The following is a 22,866-nucleotide window of genomic DNA, read 5'->3' as shown; positions in this document are numbered from 1 at the left end:
AGTTTATGCCTTCTTGTCCTGCAGGTAGACCATTAAGATCTCCCTCAGAGACATTAAACTGATCTCATATGCCTGTCTAAGCTTCATTCAGGCCATGGGATTAGAGACCACCTCTAGAGATCTGGCAGAAACTAAGATGTTTAAAAAAATATTCTTGTCACATGGGTGTTCTGGCCAGGATTTAGCCAGGGGTGAAATAGTTTTTCCTTTTTTTTAACCTTGTAAAATTGGAATTTGAGACCGGAGATATCTCAGTCCAGCCTTTGAAGAATAAAATCAAGTATCCGTTATGCTCTTTCTTTTAAAATATATATTTATTCGCCCTTTTGACAATCTCTGCACATTCAAAGGGTTCACAGGTCCTTGCCTTTATATTTCTGTTTGTCGCAATCTCGACAGCCTTTCATCACGATGGGCTTCGCCTCCCTCACAGCTTAAACGATTAAACCGTGCATTTGTTTTTGTTTGTGTGTTTTTATCAGAGCAGCTTTTCCTGATTCACCACACATATCGAACAGCTATTTTCCCTAGAACCTTTTTCACACACCGTATCTTGTTGTGTACTGCTTAGACAAGTTTACACAAATTGTTTTATTGTGTTTTTTTTCTGTTTTTTTAATTATTATTATTAGTTAAAGTGCAATTATAGTGGCAGCTGAGTGCTCTCATCACCATTAATCCCTGACAATTAATATGCATATATTCATTTAACATACTGGCAACTTTCTAAACGTGAGATTAATGCGCTGCTGGTGAGTTGTATTGTGATGGTCCTTATCTTGTTTCAGCACATTTCACTAAGAGTTTATAGCTGAGTGGAGACAGAGAGCAGTGTATCAAACAGACTAGACCGCCGACCATCAACGTGTGCATGGAGAAGCTACATGCAGGCCAGCATCTGTAATGCAGTTAGGATTTAGAAAATGTTCAGTGCTCCACAGAATGAGATTTTTTGAATGAGTACACTTGATAAACTCATAATGGATCTCCAGTTGAGCATGTGATTCCCATTAGTTTTTCTGAATTATTTAGCAGCAAAAATACAAAATATTCAGTTCCTGAGTAAAATGCGGGCTGATGCTCATAATCTGATAATTATGTTTGTTTACTGACAACTGATAACGACTGATATTAATATTCTAATGTTTTGTCTATATGCACTACCATTCAAGTTTTATCTACACTGATATCATTGATATTCCAGAATCATAGGAATAAATTACATTTAAAATAGAAAAAACAGTTAGGCTATTTTTTATCATATTTGACAATATTACTGTTTTTACTGTATTTTTAACATATAAATGCAAGACACAGTATTTAAAAAATTATGCTGACCCCAAACTTGTGGAGTCAATTAAAAATAAAACACTATAAACTAAAATCAATCATTTTAAATGTTAGAAGTGAATTTACACCAGAGCATTTTATGTACAGTGTGAAAATTGTATATTCATTTTTAAATGTAATACATATTTACATTAACAATGTTCTCAATATGTCTCTGAGAACAAGACATTTTCAAATTTTTTATTATTATTTTTCAGTAAGCTACATCGATTGTTGTTGTACACGGTTCTTCAGAGGTGCTATATAGCACCTTAGTCAAAGAACCAGTGAAGAACCTCTGAAGAACTGCTGAAGAACCACTGAAGCACCACAATGGTGCTATATAGCACTAAAAAAGGTTCCCCTATGATTACGAGCCAAGAAGCAAGAACCATTTTGGTGCCATTTAGAAACTTTTTTTTTAGAGTGTATAGTTTAAAACCAATTGTGTGTTTTATTATAGTTCTCTCAAATAATTGGTTTGGTGTTTAGTTTTATAATACAAAGACAGATTTTTAACAAGGCATTTTAAGTGTACTAAAACATATTGAGGCCATTGTATATTTGCATTGACATATACGTGTATGTTTCCACAGGTCTCTCTCTGGCCGTATCGTGGGTGGTGTGTGGTGGTTCTTCACTCTGATCATCATCTCCTCATACACAGCCAACCTAGCTGCTTTTCTCACTGTGGAGAGGATGGTGTCACCCATCGAGAGTGCAGAGGATCTGGCCAAACAGACTGAGATTGCTTATGGGACTCTAGACGCCGGCTCCACCAAAGAGTTCTTTAGGGTGAGAGGTGCAATAAACGAGGGGAAATGTTAACCTAAAAATAGTTTTAACTAATACATTAAGTTACACCAACAAAACAACATTTTCAAGAGCTATTTTTTATGCTCTTTGTAAGGTTCCTAATTTTATTTTGGAGGTGCCCTACAATAGTTTTAGATGGATCTAAGGTCAAAAAACACTTTCATTTTCTTAAAAAATACATTGCACATCACGTCATTCTCATTAAACCCATCATTTCCGAGAGCCTTCTCTGCTTTGATGGTCAGATGGCCCAGTCTGTTGGATTCATACCACTTGCAGTGCATGTCTAAAATGAATCATCAATTACCATATCTGAATATACCTATATACCTAATCGATATATTCAGATGTGGTAGTAGGTATGGTGTATATATGGTTATGCAAATGTGTTACAAACCTACGTAGGTTCGATCAGGAAGTAGACTAGAATTACTGACGACTCGTTTCAGGCAGTTCAGAATCGGCTCTTTCTGAATAACTCCATTTATTGTGCTTTGATCTTTGAAAGTTTGCAGACCTTTTACATTCACAAACAGCTATATTACACACTGCATGAAAGGTAATATCTGAAAAAGCGTAATAGGGGATAAGATTTGAAAGAAATAGCTTTGTATTGCACTTTACCACTTTTTACAGTGTGCAAATGCATAATATTTCAATTTCTTTCCTCTTTTAGAGGTCAAAGATTGCGGTCTTTGAGAAAATGTGGTCCTATATGAAATCCGCAGACCCCTCAGTGTTTGTAAAAACCACAGATGAAGGAGTTATACGGGTGAGGAAGTCCAAGGGGAAGTATGCCTATCTGCTGGAGTCTACCATGAACGAGTACATCGAGCAGCGCAAACCCTGTGACACTATGAAGGTTGGAGGGAATCTGGACTCCAAAGGCTACGGCATTGCCACTCCCAAAGGATCGGCTCTCAGGTAAAGCCAGCTGTCCACTGTATGCTAACTGTATTTGACTATTACGAAAATAACATCAGATGGTGGTTCAGTTGTAGTAGAGGCTGGATACAGTACTAAAGGGGTTAAAGTTTACATCATCTACTAGTTAAATAAAAAAGAAATGATAAAAAGAGAAACTGAGGGGAATTCATTAAAATAAATATGCAAATCAGGTCACAGCGCAAATATAAGCAAAAATAAATAAGATTTATATTTGCCTGTTGCAATTCACAGTTTTGCCAGCGAGTTCTGAGTACTAGATTATGAAGGACTCTTCAACAACGCAGATCGGCAAACTAATGCAATCTGCTATACTTTACTGAAACTGTATAGCGCTACTCCATCACTGCAGTCCAGGCACCTAAATCAGCTCTTTAAAATGCCAAGTGTGCTTGAGTCTATATGTGCTTTTCTCCATCATTTGATAATTTTTGCTGACATGATTGCAGGAAAAAATAGCTGAGTTTTGCAAATAAGACGCATTTATAGAAAAACAACATGTTTGTGCTGCGTGAGAATGTCAGTAACTTAATTAAATACTCACGGCACAGCGTAAAAAAAGCACATTTAGCACCTGGATTCCAGGTGGTTTGTGAATAAGGTGCATGTTTTTGCCAAATTGGTGTGACTTCAGTGAACTCATCTGGTTTCTCTTTTGAAGGACTTTTTAATGATGTTATACATGATAATTTGAACCAAGGGCGAGGGTAGAAGCACTGTGCAAAGCAGCCTCTGCTATAACAGAACATGCTGTTGTGTGGGTGTACATATGTGTGTGTGGAGCTGGTCAAAATCCCTCCCGTACCTCATGTTGCATGAAGGGCTTTTCTCACACTCCACCAGAAGTGCTTGCATAAGAAACGGCAAATGTAAATGACACGCTCTCTTCAGAAGCTCTTTAGGAAACACGCGTGTTCGCCGTCCTTTCATTAAACAGCAGCGCTGCTCGGCAGAGCCCATTGAGACACCGCAGACATTATTCACGACAGACACTTTGAAGCTATAGGTCTACTGGATGCTAATTTCAGTTTCTCTCCTTCATTCCCAATTACGAAAGCTCTATCCTCATCGAGTGACTTGTGCATGAAAGAAATTGGGCAATCAGTTGTTATTCTTATGCAAGCCACTTCTAAAGATGAATGTCGACATTAACATGTTTCTTTTATATTCTCTGCAATATAAGGTGAACAGTTATTTCAATTGTACGCCGCCATCATTAACGTCACATTTATTGTGCTTGAATGTACCCATCTGACTAATACACCATGGCCCACATGATATTACATTCATTGCAGTGCAAAGGGCCTCGCAAGGGCAATTTGGAGCTGTTGAAATAACCTCAATAACTCCATCTCTCTCTAATAAGATAAGCTCCTTGGGGAAACGACCTCATACCAATTGTACAGTCATTTTTTGGGTCACCTTATAGCAAAGCGAACAGGGGTAGAGGGGGGGTGGAGTGGGAGAAAGACATCAGATACAAGATGTTAATGACTGACTTCCATCTTGCTACCTAGAGCAGGACTCAAATTAAATTCAATACTTGCTAGCCATTAAAGTGACAGCAAGAGTGAAAGAGGCTCGGAAATGAATTCATAAATGTGTTTCTCTGTCTGTTGAGTTACCAGCTGTGCGGTGTATATCTGATTTTGAGAGAGAGCGACTCCCTTACTGACATGTGTTTACATGAGCTGATATATGGGCATCTACAGCATGATTTCAACATGTGAAAGACAATGGGAGATTTTGCTCTCTCTGTTAAAATCTTTTTAGATTGTTTGTGATTGGCTGAACTAACCATGTGGTGCAGTTGTCGAAATGTAATAATGCTCCTGTGTATCTATAGTGAATTTTGCATTTTATGGCTTTATTTACACTGTAAACCAATTGTATTATTTATAGACATTTGGCACTGACCTATGGAATCTTGTTTCCGCCACGGAATAAAATTATTATAAAAGATAATCGCGGCATTTTTAATCTCATAATGTCACCCTTTTTTCCTTGAATTGCTTGATATAAACTCGCAGTTGCAAGTCCGATTCTTGGGGGGGTGAATTGCAAGTTTATATCTCACAATTCTGACTTTATGTCAAGCAATTTCGAGAAAAGAAAGTCAGAATTACGTCTAGAATAAAGTCGCAATTACCTTTTTTTATGTTTTATTCAGTGGAAACAAGCTTCCATACATATTGTTAGGTACATCTAAATCTATAAAAGAAAAAGTCGTATTAATTCAAATGAATATGTGAAAAATGCAAAAATACAAGCTTTTTTATTGAGATTTTAATGAAAATTCACTTTTTTAAATTGAGAAATATTTCAAACTGTTTGCATAATTAATGTTTCAAATGTAGTTAGATGAACCAATGAAAACAAAATGATAAATACATTTTAAGTGCAACATTTAAATTGCGTTTTTAAAGCATTTTTTGGTGAGTTATTAATCAGTTAAGTCATAAGTGAACTGATGCGAACAGTCAGGATAAAGATTTGGATGTGAGTTCTGTGCATTATGTATAAATGTACATAAATGCAGCTTGAATTATACTCAAAGCCTTTAATAGAGAAGATTTTTCTAATATGTATTTGGTCTGCTAGCTGCATCTTGCTTTTATGATCTTTTTTTTTTTTTTTGATGTTAATTGAGCTTTTGAACTCGTTTTACCTTGTACTTCACTTTGTTTTATAGGTTAATTTACTGACTGATGGAATAATCAGTTGTTTTGGTGCATTTTGACAGCTGTTCCACATTTTCTTTGTTTTATCTCAAACTGATACCTTAAATCGGTTTGTTTTGCAGTCAAGATGCAACAGCCCTAAAGATTGATGTGTGTGCCCTTTTATCTCTATCCATCTGTGCCATTCTCTGAGTTTAGTGAATGAAATCATCTCACCCAAAGCACTGCCACCTCCTGAAGCAAATGCTCATCAAACTGAATGTAGTTGTTTGTTTCCTCATTCCTGAGACACTCTCTGACTTCTTTCTGGTACTTCTTGGATCTTAGAAAGAATTCCTGGGTTTTATCAAGCCAAAGAATCACTCCCTATACATGCAGAGTTGCAGACGTCATTTCTTGATCACAACCCAGATCAACCAGCCGATTCTGTAGGTTGTGAGGAGATGTATATGTGTGCCTTTGAACTGTATGGGGTGTTCAAGACTTGAGGATGAAGGAGAAGATGAAAAGAGACACACGCTTCAGATGTGGTTCCTGATATCAGTCATGAGAGGGCCACAGGGGGATTAAAATAAAAAAAGGGTATTTTTATCATCATCTACACTGTCTTGTTGTGTATAATGGTCTTGATACTATAAAACACAAAAAGAGAAGATTAGCAGAATGTCCATGCTGCTCCTTTCCAAACAATGAAAGTGAATGGTGACCCATTTAAAAAAAATTATAGGGGAAGTATACTCAAAAATGGATGTCATTGTTCATTTATAATCTTATCTGCTGCAGCTCTCAAATCTTATATTTACTTTATATTTGTGTATTTTAAAATAGGGTGCATTGCATTGTTGGTGGAATGAACGAGCAGGTCAGTTTTCCAAAACCGTAGTAACTTTGTCACACAACGTTCATTGATTCAATGATATAGATCTGTCATTAAAGTAATAACTTACTGCTAATGAATTAGTACGAATTAATAATTAATCAAAACAAATTCATGTCCGACATGTTTTTACTGTAAATAATTAACATGGCACCTAAGGGCTACTTCGCTATTTTGTTCTTTGTTGTTTGCTTTATATATTAAAATTTATATATATATATATATATATATATATATATATATATATATATATATATATATATATATATATATACACTGTAACCACTGTTATGGCACTTTTTTATTGTTTTCATAGTTTGATAGCCCTTGGTCACCATTCACTTTCAGCAATCTTAGCAAAGAGCAATTTTATGGAAAAGTTATGTTCCCTTTCAGTCAGTCACTACACGCTACGTCAGTGACTGACGGAATGGTAGCTTCTAAGCGAAACCCCCATTCCGTCAGTCATTGACGTAACGTCTCCTTTCCCTCCTTCAGGGAACGAGGGTTACATACTCAACCAAGACGTTTGTATTCAACGTAAAAAATAAAGAAAAGAAAATAGTTTGGTTTGACGATGAGTAAATGATGACAAAAATGTTATTTTGGGTGAACGATCTCTTTAAGAATTTGTTTAATGTCTCTAGTTGTTTTCGATTCACATCATTACAATTCCCCAAAAGGGAAGAGCAAAAAGCAGATAGCAAAAACCAAGGACATCTTTTTTCTCCTCCTCTGTCTGAAGAAGTCTTGTTCTTGGCTTTATAAAGCCTGATTTTCACAAAGGCCACTAACAAAAGCATTGCTCTCCATTAAAACACATATTTACATACTTTATATACAGACTCGGGGCAAAACCACTGCGAATGCCATGCATTTAACATTTCAACCTACATAGAGCAGTGGCTGTTGTGTTCAAACCAGTCTGAGTCTGTTCTCCCATCACACTGTCTCTGAAATGGTTTATCTGGGCTGACACTGACCAAAATATTATTTCATTATCGTTTCAAGAAACCCAGTAAACCTGGCAGTGTTAAAACTGAATGAACAAGGCCTGTTGGACAAATTGAAAAACAAATGGTGGTACGACAAAGGAGAGTGTGGCAGCGGAGGAGGTGATTCCAAGGTCAGCCCCAATGTGACAAACCCAACGGGTAAAACCACCACTACCATGGGGGGGTAACCGGCAACTCACGCCGACCAAACACTCTAGACGAGAACAATCTGGTGTAAATTGAGCTTACTACTAGCAAAATTTGTTAGCCTAGTAGCAAGTAAAGTTTTGATCAAATTATGACGTATCATGGCAAGTAGTCAATAATAGCCAACCGCATTCAAGTTATTCCAGACGGAGTGTTTGCGGTCTGCCGGTTACCCAAAGTGATATAATAATGCACATCTCGCAGCAGGGAGCAAGGAAGCATCGCTAGATGGAGTATTAACCCATATCACTTTTACAATGAACTACCAACATGTTTCTGATATGTGTGCAGTCAATTAAAAAAACACAGAACAGTTGAGTTGATATTGATGGGTATGTGTTTAATGTGTGCTGAATAACATAAAATAACATGGATAATGTTATTTATGTTATTTCCCTGGTTGAAGAATCCCAGTTAACCTAGCGGTGTTGAAACTCAGTGAGCAAGCCGTCTTAGACAAACTGAAAAACAAATGGTGGTACGATAAGGGGGAGTGTGGAAGCAAGGACTCCGGAAGAAAGGTCAGTTCACACATTTGGTCCTGCTCTGTTCCCCTCAGTTTAGCCTTCCCAGAACCCTTTCAGAAGGTTCAGTAAGGAATCTGGACATGGGCGGCTCTTACTCTCTCTCCAGAGTTGTATTCTTTCATTTGGGCTGGCAGAGGACAAAGTTAAAGGCTTTATAATTTATTTAGGATTTAAATTGAAACTGCTGGTATTTTGAATGATGAGCATACTTTTAAAACACTTCAGACTAGAATATTCGTACACTACTTACTGATTTACAGATTTAAAATGGCAACCAAAGTAGAAATGCTAGTACTGAAGTATACAACATTTTGTCCTCTTTCTTTTGCATGTGACTGGTGTTCAATTACCATTGTGGTAGTAGCCACTGGCATTTTGCATTTTTTATTCAATTTTGTGTAAAAGCCAACACATTCTCAATCCCAACTCGTCACATATTGACGCTTGGTCAGGACCCCTTTGGCGTCACTTTTTAATGCACAGGGTACCCCTTTAGAATCATTTTTCGACGTGCAGGGTATCTCCGCTGATTTAAATGAGAAACCTTTGGCGTCATACACAAATGCGTTGAGCATATCTTCATGATGAAATTATATATTGGGTTATGATTTTGCTATTAGGACATGTTGGAGTGTGATCCTCAATTCAATCAGCCAGCATACTTATTTACATTTATTTATTTTATTTTATTTATGCTAGTTAGACACGTTTGAACATGTAACTGAACCCCATCCCATCCCTAAACCAACCCATTTGTGTATTATATGATAAAAAACACAGGATATAACAGGCAGATACGACTGCAGGCACAATTTATTTAAAAAGTACAAATATTCCAAGTGTTCTGTGGCCAAACGATTGATTTGTGTGAAGAAAATCCCCGAATGCAATCAGTGTCTCCGTCCGCCTTTGCCGAAGATCATGAAAACGTTCAAAAATTTCCGCCCGAAGAAACGTTACGTCAGATTTCATAGTGAAATTGCATTGGCTCTCGTTTGTCTCGTGACCAATTGTGTCATTACGTCGAATTTGATTGTAAAATGTCATTGGCTCTTGTGTGTCTCGTGACTGATTTCGTCATGCTCAAGAGTAGGGTGTATCATTTGAATGAGATATGAATGACAGTGCGTTCGTGCATTCACGGAGCAGCGAGATCATCATTTCAGCGATTAAAACATTAAGATCAACTCTGTTCTGTACATGAAGATATCGTATGACTCCAGAAAACTTCGAATGCAAAATGAGTTAATACTTTTATACTGTCTTTGGTCAGTTTTTGCAATAAAAATCATGTTATGTGTTTTATATTGTTTAGAAGTGGGTAGGTTTAGGGTAGGAGTGGGGTTAGTTGCTCCAAAATATAAAAGTAGCATATAAATATTCATAAAATCATGCCTACTTTTACAAATGCAAAGAATTAAATGCGTCTTGGTCTGACGCATTGGGCAAACAACTGAAATCAATGGAGCACCTGTGCGTCAAAAAATTACATTAAAGGGGTACCCTGTGTGTTAAAAAGGGACTTAATTAACATAATTTTATGAAGCGACGACAATACTTTTTGTGTGCAAAAAACAAACAAAAATAACGACTTTATTCAACAATTTCATCTAGTCTGTGTCAGACTCTTACGCTTTTGATGCAGTGTAAAAAGTGCTTCGCTTCCTAGTTCTACAGTAGAACGACTCAATGGTGATCTGGCGCTCTGGAAGCGCTGCACTGTTTACACTACTTCACTGTTTGTTTGTTTGTTTTTTGCACACAAAAATATTCTCGTCGCTTCATAAAATTAAGGTTGAACCACTGGAGTCACATGGACGATTTTAACAATGGGCCTCATTCATGAAACTTTGGTAAATATATGAGCAAATTTGGAGTAATTTGCGCATATAATGGACCTTTACGAAAACTCTCCTCCAGATTCACAAATGCTTCGTATACCACGGATTCGGTAGTTGAACGTGTGTATATTAATGAAATCCAAACATTCGTAAATAGGACGCGCGTGAACGCTCATTCATAATTAGCATAATCCTCGCCCATGAATTACAACTGCAAATGACATGGCCAGGAACGCTTTGGAATCTTCTGGAATTCTTTCCCAGATTTGGCTCCAGTATTTTGCATAAACGCTAAAGAGACTAATTGGCCGTAAGCCTAGCAATAAATATTCAATTATCGTGTGTCCATCAAAGCATTTTTAGCCAGCTAAAAAACTCCTGGTGCTCTTCTGAAAACGGCCAGCTGGTGGCACTTGAAAGTGCTTTGCAAGGGATGCGTTTTTCCAGCTGAGATGCTTGGTTGCTATGATACAGAATATCCATGGCAGTAATGTGTTACTAGTATCTCATTTTGAAGAATATTACTGAATATAAAAAATGCAGTAAAAAGCAATATTTACTTCTCCATTATTGTTGTTCAGTCAGTGTACAAGTGGGATGATAGTTTTTGTCCCGCCCCTCCTCCACTGTGATGGACGGCCTGGTAAAAAGTGACAGTGACGAGCGCTGCCTATTACCCAACGTTGAACAGTAAATAACACGGGGCAAATCAACCCTTGAAATATTATTATGTTACATAGTGCATCAAAATGCAATGTCATCAGTTTGCCTAAATTAGAACATAGAATGTTCAAATGTTTTACGCACCATTTACTCGTGGTAGGGAGCAGGTTCTTTCGTACTAACTAACATTTTGAAAATACGAACATTTTCGTGAATCCAAAAATTTACGTCAGAGCTACTTTAGGAATGATTTACACACAAATTCGTTCTGCTCGTGTTTCATGAATGAGGCCCAGTGTCTTTACTACCTTTCTGGCCCTTGAAAGTGGTAATTAAATTGCTGTCTGAGGGGTCAGAGAACGCTACGATTTCATCGAAAAGATCTTTGTGTTTGTGTTCAATGATGGACAAAGTTCTTATGGGTTTGGAACAACATGAGAGTGAGTAATTAATGACTAACCCTTTAAGAGTAGTATGTTAGTGTACATTTCCAAACATTATTTTTGTCCTGTCAGAAATTACAAGCTTGTGTATTTGTAAAATAAAGCTTAAATAAATTAGTAGATTAAATACTAAGCATATTCCTGTTTTTTTTAGTTTTTTTTTAATAAGTGAGGAAATATATTTTAAAAGCATACTGTATAATATGATTTTTATATTATTAATTCAAGAGTTAGTACGGTAATAGTGTGTCTAGCTCCAGGAGTGGTCAGGTGAAAAGGCCATTATTATAGACCAGATGACTCACTGTATGATACACTCACTTTGTTTAAAATAGTCTGGTAGTGAATGGAGCTCTGGAGAGAGACTGGTCATATTGCTCTGATCATCCGTAAGAGTCAAGCGCCCTTGTGGTTCTCAGCCTCTGTGTTCTCCCTTCTGTCTGCCCTTGGAGTGTGCATGTATTTGGATGCAAACCCAGTGGACAGCTGTCTGTGCTGTCATAGGCCCCGGCCGCCACACACCCCCACCGCACCAAACCCACCTGCATGGCACACACAGACGACATCACACTTCCCTTATATGCCTTTCATAGAGAACCGGTTCCACACCAGTTAAGCTCCTTAGATTGTTATTGTCCTCATAAAGAAAATATATCACCTTTGAACAACTACAAATCCAAATCTCCTTAGATTCATGGCCTGGGCTGCATGGGTGCCAACCACTAATGTAAACATTTGCAGCTGTGATATTACAATAGATTGAAATTTAAGGGAGATGCTAACTAGCAGGTTAAATAAGTATTAAATTAGTCAAAGGTTAACACAGACTGCCTGTGTTAGTGCATGAATGCATGTTCCAAAGTCCTAAATGACAATTTAAGATTTATGTTTTATATTTTTAAGATGTTTCATTATTTAACAGTTACTATTGTTATTAGTATTAGTTATGTTGTTTATATGATATTATTATATATTGTATTCACATTTATGTAATAATTTACTAGTTAATATTTAATATAATATATTATTTATATTAGTTACCAATATAATTGAATATACAAGATATAAGTTCAGCCGTAAATATATTAATCCATATATTAATGATAGGAGCAGGAAACCTTTTAAGCAAACTTGAATTTTTTTAGCACTTGCAACATTGTTCAAGACAGTTCTTATTTTAGCTTTTATATTCAATGTATGTGTTTAGATGTTTGGATGAATGCATAAGAGTGTATATGTAATGTACAGAAATGCTTGTATTGTCTTTGTCCATATGAATTTGTTAACGTTGTATACAGTATCGCTCATCTAAGAAGCTGTTCCTTCTCCTGTAGGACAAGACCAGTGCTCTTAGCCTCAGCAATGTGGCTGGGGTCTTCTACATTCTGATCGGCGGTCTGGGTCTGGCAATGCTGGTGGCCCTGGTGGAGTTCTGCTACAAGTCCAGAACAGAGTCCCACAGAATGAAGGTGTCTGCGCGGGCCGCTCAGGCCTTTCACTGCAACGCCTTAGACAGCAGCTACACTGAGCTGCAGAGTTACGGCCTGTACGGTGCCGACACTGTTAAGATATAAAGCACTCTGGGGTAGGAACCTCAAGTATCGCGGAGAACTAGGCCACATCCTGCCCACATAGCAGCCTAAGCTGCCGCCCATCTAACCGTCACCAGAATCAAAGCTTCTGCTGCCCACTTTCAATATCATCTTTTTTTTTTCCTCCACCTCTTCTTTTTCTGTCTCTTTTACACTGTTATTTTAGTCATAGGGCTGTCAAAAAGATGTAGGTAAAAAAAAAAATGACAAAAATAATAATTCTAAATAAAATTGCTATGATTATTTAATAATATTAATCAAAATTGATTGCATATATCAATATTTGCTGGGAAGTATCCTCAAAGAAATATATATTTGTTTTCATATTTTTTACTTTATTTTAATGTTTTAAAAATAGTTGTCACATTTTTATTTAATATTTTTAATTTGAGTTTTTGTATCATTTATTTTTAACTACTAGTGTATGTAAACATGCAGACAACATCTTGGCAGCCCTATTTAATACTTCTAATCTAATCTCTCTTAATTCCTTTTTCTCTCTCTCTCTATTTCCTGCTCCCCTCAGTTTCTCTTTGGCTGCTAGCCTCTCTGTCCATAGACTAGAGCTTTGTTTATACGCATCGTGTCTCTGTTCATTCATGAAACAGAGCAAGTTTGCCCGGAGACACTGCAGGTCTCTGTTTTCCACCATGAAATAGTCCGTTTAGATTTATGATTAAGCATCATCCAGCTTGTGTGCTCCTTCATACATTAAGACCCAAGTCAGATCTTACCTAATGTACTTTTGCTAATGCATGGTTGATTAAAAGTATCTATCAGGTAATAATTTATTTTATTCAGGCCAGACTGACAAATCAAAGAAGCACTAATGCAAAAAAAAAAGAAAAGAAATACAGATACCTCAGTGTGATTTTTGTAATAAGTATCTTTATGACAGGCAATTGCCCAAAGTAGGATTTGTAGCAATTTTAGCTGGGTATTACACACTCGTGTAATACTATAATAGCACAGATTAATATAGATTTGCTTTGCTAATTCAATTGACAGGAGTCACATTTCACAGCTGTCCATTTTTTCATACTAGGCGAGCAGGAATCTGAGTCATTATGGGCAAACTAATTAGTCCGCATCAGGCGTATAGCTTCATCCCCCAACGCGTTGAAGTGTAGGGCAATGAAATCATTCCTAGATTGGAAAAAAGCGATTTAAAGGGACACATCATTAGCCTTGGTTTCAGGCCCACTGGCTGCGACTACAATAGCGGATTGCTCTTCACAACAGCAGCAATAAAACGATGACATTTCTCACTTCCCCACCACCGTAGCAAGTTAAGCTCGTGTTACACGCCTATCACGACTGTTTATTGTCTACTCATATGTCAGAGATGCTTTACAGTGTCAGCTTTGGTTTTGAGGGCTTAAATACGGTGGCCCTGGGGGGCACAATGTAACGACATCAGCAAAGCAATTAAAAGTTGACAACACAACAGCATTAGCCCACAACACATCTCTAATGCAAATAAGGGTCGTTCACATAGCGCTCAGTACAGTTATGGGTAGTACAGCATGGAATTGCAACACAGGCTCATGGGAAAAACGTGCCTGTGGTGACATTTCTGCAAAACGATGTTACATTGCTGCTTGCCCGTTTTGCAACACTTGTGAAATGTCCGGTGAGTGGCGTTAAAACTGCATTCAGTTTTATTCGAAACAGTTTATGGAAATGTTTTTATTACGGTACTAAAAGTAAAATAACGTAGCACCTACACTAAACACTCTACCAATTAACAATGCTAAACAAGATATAAAATTGCATTTGCTGAAGCAACCATACCATTTTATCTTGCTTCTACATGTCTTTGAGCTCTTTTATTGTTTCACGGGACTTGTACCCGAGTGCTCCGCATCGCAAGTGCAATGCTGTACCAGGTGAGCAATCGAGCAAGTTTACTACATCAGAAAAGCCATATGGAGCTTGTCATGTGATGCAAACATAAAAATATATTAGTTTACAAATCATGCACTATGGTAAAAGTGGTTTAATGTCATAACGTGCAAGGAACCAATGTCTTTATTAATCGATAATCAGCTACTGTAATCGTATGTTTAAAAATGTATTCAAGTTGTTGTTTTGCTGCCACTAGTGTTTATATTAACTGCAGTGAATTGTATGTACAGGTATGAGTTTTGCAAAAATGGATGTAGAGGCAAATTTTTTCAGTGAGCCTACAGTATGTTGTGGAATTGGTAGGGTTTCAAATGGGATAGAGAGCTACTATTGTTATTTATTATAGCATTATGCCTAATATTGGATTGTTTTCTGAAATGCATCATTATCAGAAAAGTTTCATTAGTGTTTCATCTGTTTGCTTTGCTAAAGGCGTTGTGTCGCGCCCTCCAAGCCACCATGCTGATCAATTAAGTCAGGAAACCCAAAAGATGGAAAACTGCAGATTAGTTCACCTCACAAATGTTGTCTCACTAATGATCCAGTCATCACATGACAAAACATTTTATGTGCATACTCCATTAGGCAGATGCTTAAATCATATTTTACTGTCTCCTACTAAAATTGAGCATCTTTTAAACATTTTCATTTTCCTGTCTAACGCTGTTGTGTCTCCATCCCAGCAATCCATCAACGACGCCATGCGCTGCTCCACGCTGACCAGGATGAGTGGGAATGGTAGCGGCGGGGAGAACGGGCGGATCGTCACACATGACTTCCCCAAAGCTGTGCAGACGCTGCCATGCATGAGCCACGCGGCCAGCATGGGCCTGGGAGCCTCTGGCATGTGACCATCTTGACGGAGCGGCACGCGTCACATGTAACGCACGGACCTCCCGTTCACCTGCCGTCTGCCCCTATGTCTGTCTGCCTGCCCGCAACAGACGCATCGTACTGCCAAAATGCACTCGAAGACTCTTCTCAGTGAATAGCCACCAATAAAACTCTTTTCTAAAGAAAGACGAAACATTTTAAAAAGGAAGAAAAAAATGTGCTGCAATAACAAGCCTGTGGGACTCTTTTGGGGGGAAAAAGTGTTCGTTTATGTCATGAATTCAGAAAACAAAAAAGAGAAGTCACGTGTCCGATTCGACACTCGCGCTGTGCCAATATTATAAACCTGTTTACGTCTGAGTGTGCGATATTTTAGTTCATATCAGTGTTTGGCAATGTTGTCTCTAACTTGATTTTCTTTAAAAGGATTAGATCTCACAGAGATGGGTTTTTTTTTTTTTTTTTGCACAGATACGTTCTACGATATGACAAATACAGCGTTTCTGTAAGTTCCTTTTCCTTATACTTACTAGAAAAGAGTTAACTAATGAGCAAGATCATACTCATTTATATGGATCCAGTGCCCCGTAAACAACTTTGCTTATTTCTCTCCGTCACTCTGCATATTGAAGAAACATATCAGCTCATTTAGCGACCTGTCGATAGTGTAAATACTCAGATGTAAATCTGAAACTGAGTGAGGGATACATTTGATTTGTTGTCGATTGGTAGAGCATAGCTGAAATGAACTTGTTGATAATCTTGCTCTGTGATTTCCCACCTCATGGACCTTGCATAGCTGCTACGCCTCGTTTCAGGCACCATACCTCATCGGAGACCTGGGAGCGAGCCACCACATGTTTAGATTGCCACTTCATTGGGAGCTCTCCCAGGAAGGAGGAAAATTTGACCTCAGTTATGGGCAAATGTGCTTTAATGAGCTAGTTTGTCCCCAACACAAACCACCGGATCTCATTAAAGTGAAGCCATGGAGTATACATTATGAGTCAAGTTATTCTTTAATGGTGGTGCTGTAACAAAAAGGGACTTATGATTATACTTTGTTAATGATTCGTTCATATACTAGGCCTGCATGGAATATCCAGAGATATCTGCCAAATCCCAATGCACATCATTCCAAATTTACACATCCCCTGTCGTATTAGGCTAATTTGATCATGCTAAGAGTGTAACACTCTCGGTTTAATACATTTGAAATCTATTAAAACTTAAAGATTTTCACCCTCAATCAGTGCAGAAATTGTATTTAAAAAAATGTTTTAACTTGTTGGGCCTCCATGTGGCATGGCCTAAAGTGATTGTTCATGCAAAAATGAAAATGATCATCATTTACTCACCCTAAATGACACAGTTTTCTCTGTGGATCACATACACGCACATAAATACTTTGAAATAAGTATGACACCTTCATCCCTACAGCCCAAGTGTTCATTAAAAATCCCAGGATGTCCTTAAAAAAAAGAATAGGCCAAATTTGCCCATTGGCCTTTGTCCAACATCATGGCTTCCTAGTCATCCCCATATACTGATTGGCTTCATTACTCTCCACCAATAAGCTGGTGTGTGTGACTGCCATTGCATCATCCAAGTGGATTCTGCACATTGACATTGGTGGTGGTTGAGGAGATTCCCCACTTCCATGTGAAGCGCTATATAAATGTAACAAATTATTACTTTGGACCCCATTGACTTCCATTGTAGGGACAAAAACATTGATATTCACAGAAAGAATTCATGCAGGTTTGGTACTAAAATGAGGGTGAATAGATTTTCATTTTTGTGTAAACTATCCTTTTAAGTTGTTTTCTGTTAATAGAACAAACAAAGAAAAGAAAGCAGATCAGCTAGGCCTACACAATTCATACATAGGCTGTTCTGTCCTATACACACACTGTGCAACAAGGCTCCTCATAAGAGGGTGTTTGTGGCGAATTCATTGATTGGCTTCTGGGGCCAAGCTGACCTTTCAGAGCTCTTGGCTTCTTCATTGCAGGCTTTCAGAACATAAACAGCTCTACCTATTCAGCCTTCCCCTGCACACTGCCATTGTACCGTGAAACATGACACACTGTGTGGCCATCGAAACTCTTATATTTCTCTGGCTTTTTCTTTCCATTTTCCTGACGTGTTTTATTAGGTACAGAACACTGCGGTCCTTTATGGCCTCATGTGAGAGCAGTATTTTATAAGCAGTAAAAGATTTGTAAAGTTCAAGTGAGACATTTACCATTTATACCGCTGTGAGATTTTGAAGAGTTGATTGAACTAGTGTTTTACACATTGCTGACGCATATTCTAATGACGGATATTCTCACAGATAAGGATGATGATTTTGATTAGTTAAGAGAGAAATCTGGTCTTTGAGAGTCTTTGTGTTTCTGATATAACAATGTTGATACTTCTTATTTTTGGGGTATTTTAATGCAAAATGTATTGTTTATGCTCACATACTTATTGACTTTCCCACAAACGTTAGGCTTTTATTTGGGATCTTATTGTTTTATTTTGTTTTTTTTATCGTAAAGGAGAGGTGTGGTTAAAATTTTACTGGAAAATACATTCAATCAATAATGAATAAAACTTTTCTAATCACAATCATCAAGAGCTGGGTCGTTGCTTTTAAACAATGGGAAATAAATCACATTTTTGCCAATTTTTTTGTCGAAAAATGCTTGTGCATTAGGTGTGAATTTTTTTTTTTTTTATGTATTCAATTTAGAAAAAACTATGAATGTTATTTTATATGAATAATGATTGCTTAAAAGCAGGATGATTATTCATTCATTACTTGATAAGTGGCCATCTCTGAAAGATTGTTGTTTAATGTATTTCCCACTGTAGATCTTTAGAGCTTGACTCACTGTAGAGTGTTTTAATTACCTACAGGTGCATCCCACACATAATCATTGATGTTTAACCAGTTGGCACATGTTGCCTCAAACCCATTCATTTTAGGAATTATTAATTATTTAATCTTTGTCAATTTGAGCTCCCCTGCAGAAATAACGGAAGGACTTAATTGGGATGCCTCGTGGCTCTAATTATGAAGATGTTAACAAAATATGGAACAAAGAAACAGGTGTTTGTTTCCAAATTTTTTGTTTGGTCTGATGCCATACATCGCATTTTAAGTGTCATCAAGGCATCCTACAGAAATCTAAACCGTTTTACAACTGCATTATCACTGTATAGCCAATATTATTCACAAACATCTATGTGGTGAAATTATAATGATCACCCATGTCTGTATCAGTTCCTTCAGGATAAGTCCTCAACCTCACTTGGAGATGCAGTCAGTAATAACAGTTTTTTTTTTTTTTTTTACTCATTTGTGAAATGATGTCAAGATGATTTGTAGTGTAATTCCACACATGATAGGCAGGCCTCTTTTGTGACTGAATTTCTTTCTTTTCTTTCTTTTTTGCATATCAGATTTGTAATCAGTTCAAAGTAGGACAGTTTAGTCTGAAAGCTGGCATACTGTGCAAAGTGTCAGATGTGGCATTTTCAGCATAGTCCTGTTATTCGCTGTGATACTGGAGAAAATGAGTCGTTTGTTCACGGGAAGCTGCAGTCAGGCAATGAAATCTGGGTTTGTCTCTTATTTCCCCAGTGGTGGGTGACACAAGTTAACCCCCTTAACTTCCTTGATCCTCCAGAACATCATTACTTTCTAAAGTTAAGGTTTTTCTCTAGGCCACGGAGACAAAAAAAAAATAGTAAAAGAAGATTATAATCATAGTTTTATATATATATATATATATATATATATATATATATATATATATATATATATATATATATATATATATATATATAAATTTGGCCTCAATGTGTGTGTGTGTGTGTGTGTGTGTGTGTGTGTGTGTGTGTGTGTGTGTGTGCGTGTGTGCGTGTTCATGTTGCCGGCAGGTATAGCTGTGTTTGCTATTCTTTGCAAAACACCATGTATAATGTAAGAATAAACATGTAAAAAAAAAAAGCAATAATGAAACTGCATGTTGTCAGTGTTATGTCTCGTTTTATGTTTGCTTTTGCTTAAGTTTGACTTTGAGTTGGTTTCCTTTGTCTGTGTTCATTAGTTACTATGGTTACTCTTGGGTTAATTAATGTTTGCAGTTTGCACCTGATGTTCATTTAGTTCATTGGTTTGTTTTAAGCTCTGTGTTCATTTCACTTCTTTGTCCGTTGTCGTCACGTTTAGCTTAGTTGAGTTTGTTCCTGCCTAGTGTTTTTACGAGTTCCTGTGTAAATAAAGTCTGCATTTAGATCCTTTTCAGTCATCTTTATATCCAACAAGTAATGTAATGCCATGTTGATGTTCGGAAAAACAGAGGTTTGAAGAACGATTTTGCTACAACAGTTAGATGAACACATAGTTATTTTAAGTAACTGACATTTTAGAAACAATATTGTCAGTTACTTTATTTGTTTTTGCTCTGTCTATAGTTCCATACAAAGCCACCGTTTAATAACCAAGTCTTCAAACAACACACAGTAGTGGTGTTACTGAATTAATCAGTTTTTGAAAGAATTGCTTAAAGGTGCAGTATGTAATATTGACAGCTAGTGCAGTATGTAATATTGACTCAAACTTGATGCTCATGCGGGTTGCCAGATTGAGGACATTCAACAGGAGCGAGCGCAATTGACAATGGAAGGCGAGGAGACTTAGCCTACACAATGCAAGTTGATTTAATCATGTTTTAATACTCCCGTTCATAGAGATTTTTAGATGGATGCCAAGGCTTTTTAGGTGGGTAGAATCTGCGACCTCTGACCCAGTTTGTTTGCTGGCTTCCATGGCTGCAATACGCTGTGTTCCACCTACTGGCAACCTGAGGAGTCGAAATACTATTGGGTAAACTGGCAGGGTGAGTTATCGCACAGACCAAAACAAAAACAGACGTTCCGACACAGAACGCACATTTCAAAGTAGAATAACGTCTCGGTTACGGATGTAACCCTCGTTCCCTGAGGAGGGAACGGAGACGTAACGTTAGTGACTAACGAATGGGGGTTTCGCTTAGAAGCCTATCAACTTCGAGTTTAGAGAAAACGCCCAATGGCGTGCCAATGCCATGGGCATGCGGAATTTGCATACGTAACTCCGCCTCACTGCGTGAGTATATAAGGAAGTACGAGGCAATATCGCATTATGTTACCTGCTTGAGGAGCCAAGACTGAACTCCTGCGTTCCAGGTAGCACAGCTGATGTGGCAAGGGGACGTTACGTCTCCGTTCCCTCCTCAGGGAACGAGGGTTACATCCGTAACCGAGACTTTCCCTTTCGTTCAGTCACTACGACGTAACGTTAGTGACTAACGAATGGGGGTCCCAATATAATCCCGCCACTCAGCTGTCTTCCAGCGCCCTGCGTAAGTGTGAGTACCCTGTCGTAAGACTAGTACGGACGAAGGACTCCCACTTAACACAGGAATACCAAGGTACACTGGGAAGCATATCCCAGTGAGGGAATGCCAAAAATGCCTACCCGTGGGTAGGACTTAAGAGACACATATGACCCGCTGAGGGCTGCATATGGAAGATCTCTAGGGTACCAGTCGAAGGTGGATTTTTAACCCTAGGGGTGGCGGGGACACGCCAAGGGAAGAAACCCGCTCACTGCGGAGACTTACGGTGAAATACACATGTGGGGGTCGTCGGAGGGAACCATGCACATGGGGCACCTGGCCGGACATGAGGGTCTGGGCTCGAAAGGGCAGACTGAACTGATGTCGGCGTCGACAGTGCTGGAGGAGCTCAGGGCTCTCGGGGAGCTCACCTGAGGAAAATATCGCACGTATCCAGTCCGTGGAGTGGAGTGGCGAGCAAGCGAAGACACCTGAGCCTGGCCCATCACCGGCCCCTCGGGGGGGGCGAGTACATAGTCGGACACTGGCTCCACTCGGAGATTGTAGAATCTGGCGAATGTGTTGGGTGTCGCCCAGCCTGCAGCTCTGCAGATGTCTGCTAGCGAGGCGCCATGCGCTAGAGCCCAAGAGGAGGCCACACTCCGGGTGGAGTGTGCCTTCACACCAAGGGGACATGGTCGGCCTTGCTGCTGGTAAGCCAAAGCAATGGTGTCCATTATCCAGTGAGACAGCCTTTGCTTTGAGAGAGCACTTCCCTTCCGCTCTCCACCATAACAGACAAAGAGCTGGTCTGAGGTCCTGAAACACTGCGTCATGTCTACGTAGGCGCGGAGGGCGCGTACTGGACAGAGCAATGCCAAGGCTGGGTCTGCCTCCTCCAAAGGCAGCGCTTGCAGGTTCACCACCTGGTCCTTAAACGGAGTGGTGGGAACCTTGGGCACATATCCAGGCCGGGGTCTCAGGATCACGTGAGAGTTAGCCGGCCCGAATTCCAGGCACGCTTCGTCAACCGAAAATGCCTGCAGGTCCCCGACCCTCTTAACTGAGGCCAATGCGGTCAGCAGAGCCGTCTTCATAGACAGGAACTTAATATCAACCGACCGCAAAGGCTCAAAGGGAGGTCTCTGCAGAGCAGTTAACACTACTGCGAGGTCCCAAGAGGGTACGAGAGGAGAGCGAGGAGGATTCAGTCTCCTGGCTCCCCTCAGGAACCTGATGACCAGGTCGTGCTGACTTACCTTTTTGTTCTCCAAGAGATCGTGGTGGGCAGATATTGCAGCCACATATACTTTGAGGGTGGAGGGAGACAGCCTTCGCTCCAGCCCCTCTTGGAGAAACTCAAGCACGGACCCGATCGGGCATTTCCAGGGGTCTTCTTGGCGGGAAGAGCACCAGGTGACGAAGAGGTTCCACTTCACCGCATAGGCATGCCGAGTGGATTCTGCCCTAGCGGAAGTGATGGTGGCGACCACAGTAGGTGGTAGGCCACTCAAACCTGCCGCGTCCCGTCTAGGAGCCACACGTGGAGGCTCCAGAGGTCGGGACGTGGGTGCCAAAGGGTGCCCCGTCTCTGAGTAAGGAGGTCCGGTCTCAGAGGAATAGGCCAGGGAGGGGCTGTCGCAAGGAGTATGAGTTCGGGGAACCAGGTCCGGCCGTGCCAGTACGGGGCGACCAAAAGGACCTGCTCCTTGTCCTCCCTGATCTTGCACAGGAGCTGTGCGAGTAGGCTCACTGGGGGGAACGCATATTTGCGTAGGCCCCGCGGCCAGCTGTGCGCCAGTGCATCCGTGCCGAGCGTGCCCTCGGTCAGGG

At 39.3% G+C, this 22,866-nt stretch overlaps 1 protein-coding gene across 2 annotated transcripts in view; it reads left to right on the top strand.

Annotated features, from left to right (window-relative positions):
- The window catches only part of gria1a (glutamate receptor, ionotropic, AMPA 1a), a 91,509-nt gene extending 73,237 nt beyond the window's left edge, over positions 1–18,272 (top strand). Inside the window, exons 12-16 of one of the 2 annotated variants that reach the window (XM_079839704.1) lie at positions 1,926–2,124; positions 2,822–3,069; positions 7,660–7,774; positions 12,659–12,793; positions 15,508–18,272. In XM_079839704.1, coding sequence (XP_079695830.1) covers positions 1,926–2,124; positions 2,822–3,069; positions 7,660–7,774; positions 12,659–12,793; positions 15,508–15,675 — 865 coding nt within the window. In that variant the 3' untranslated portion in view covers positions 15,676–18,272. Of the gene's footprint in view, positions 1–1,925; positions 2,125–2,821; positions 3,070–7,659; positions 7,775–8,256; positions 8,372–12,658; positions 12,794–15,507 lie in introns of both variants that reach the window. The other variant, XM_079839705.1, reaches the window with a different exon arrangement.
- The last annotated feature ends 4,594 nt before the right edge of the window (positions 18,273–22,866 follow it).

Source organism: Gobio gobio (assembly GCF_949357685.1).
Source record: "Gobio gobio genome assembly, chromosome: 16".
Taxonomy (NCBI): domain Eukaryota; kingdom Metazoa; phylum Chordata; class Actinopteri; order Cypriniformes; family Gobionidae; genus Gobio; species Gobio gobio.
Note: the sequence above shows the minus strand (reverse complement) of the source record. Positions and strands in the feature narration are given on the sequence as shown.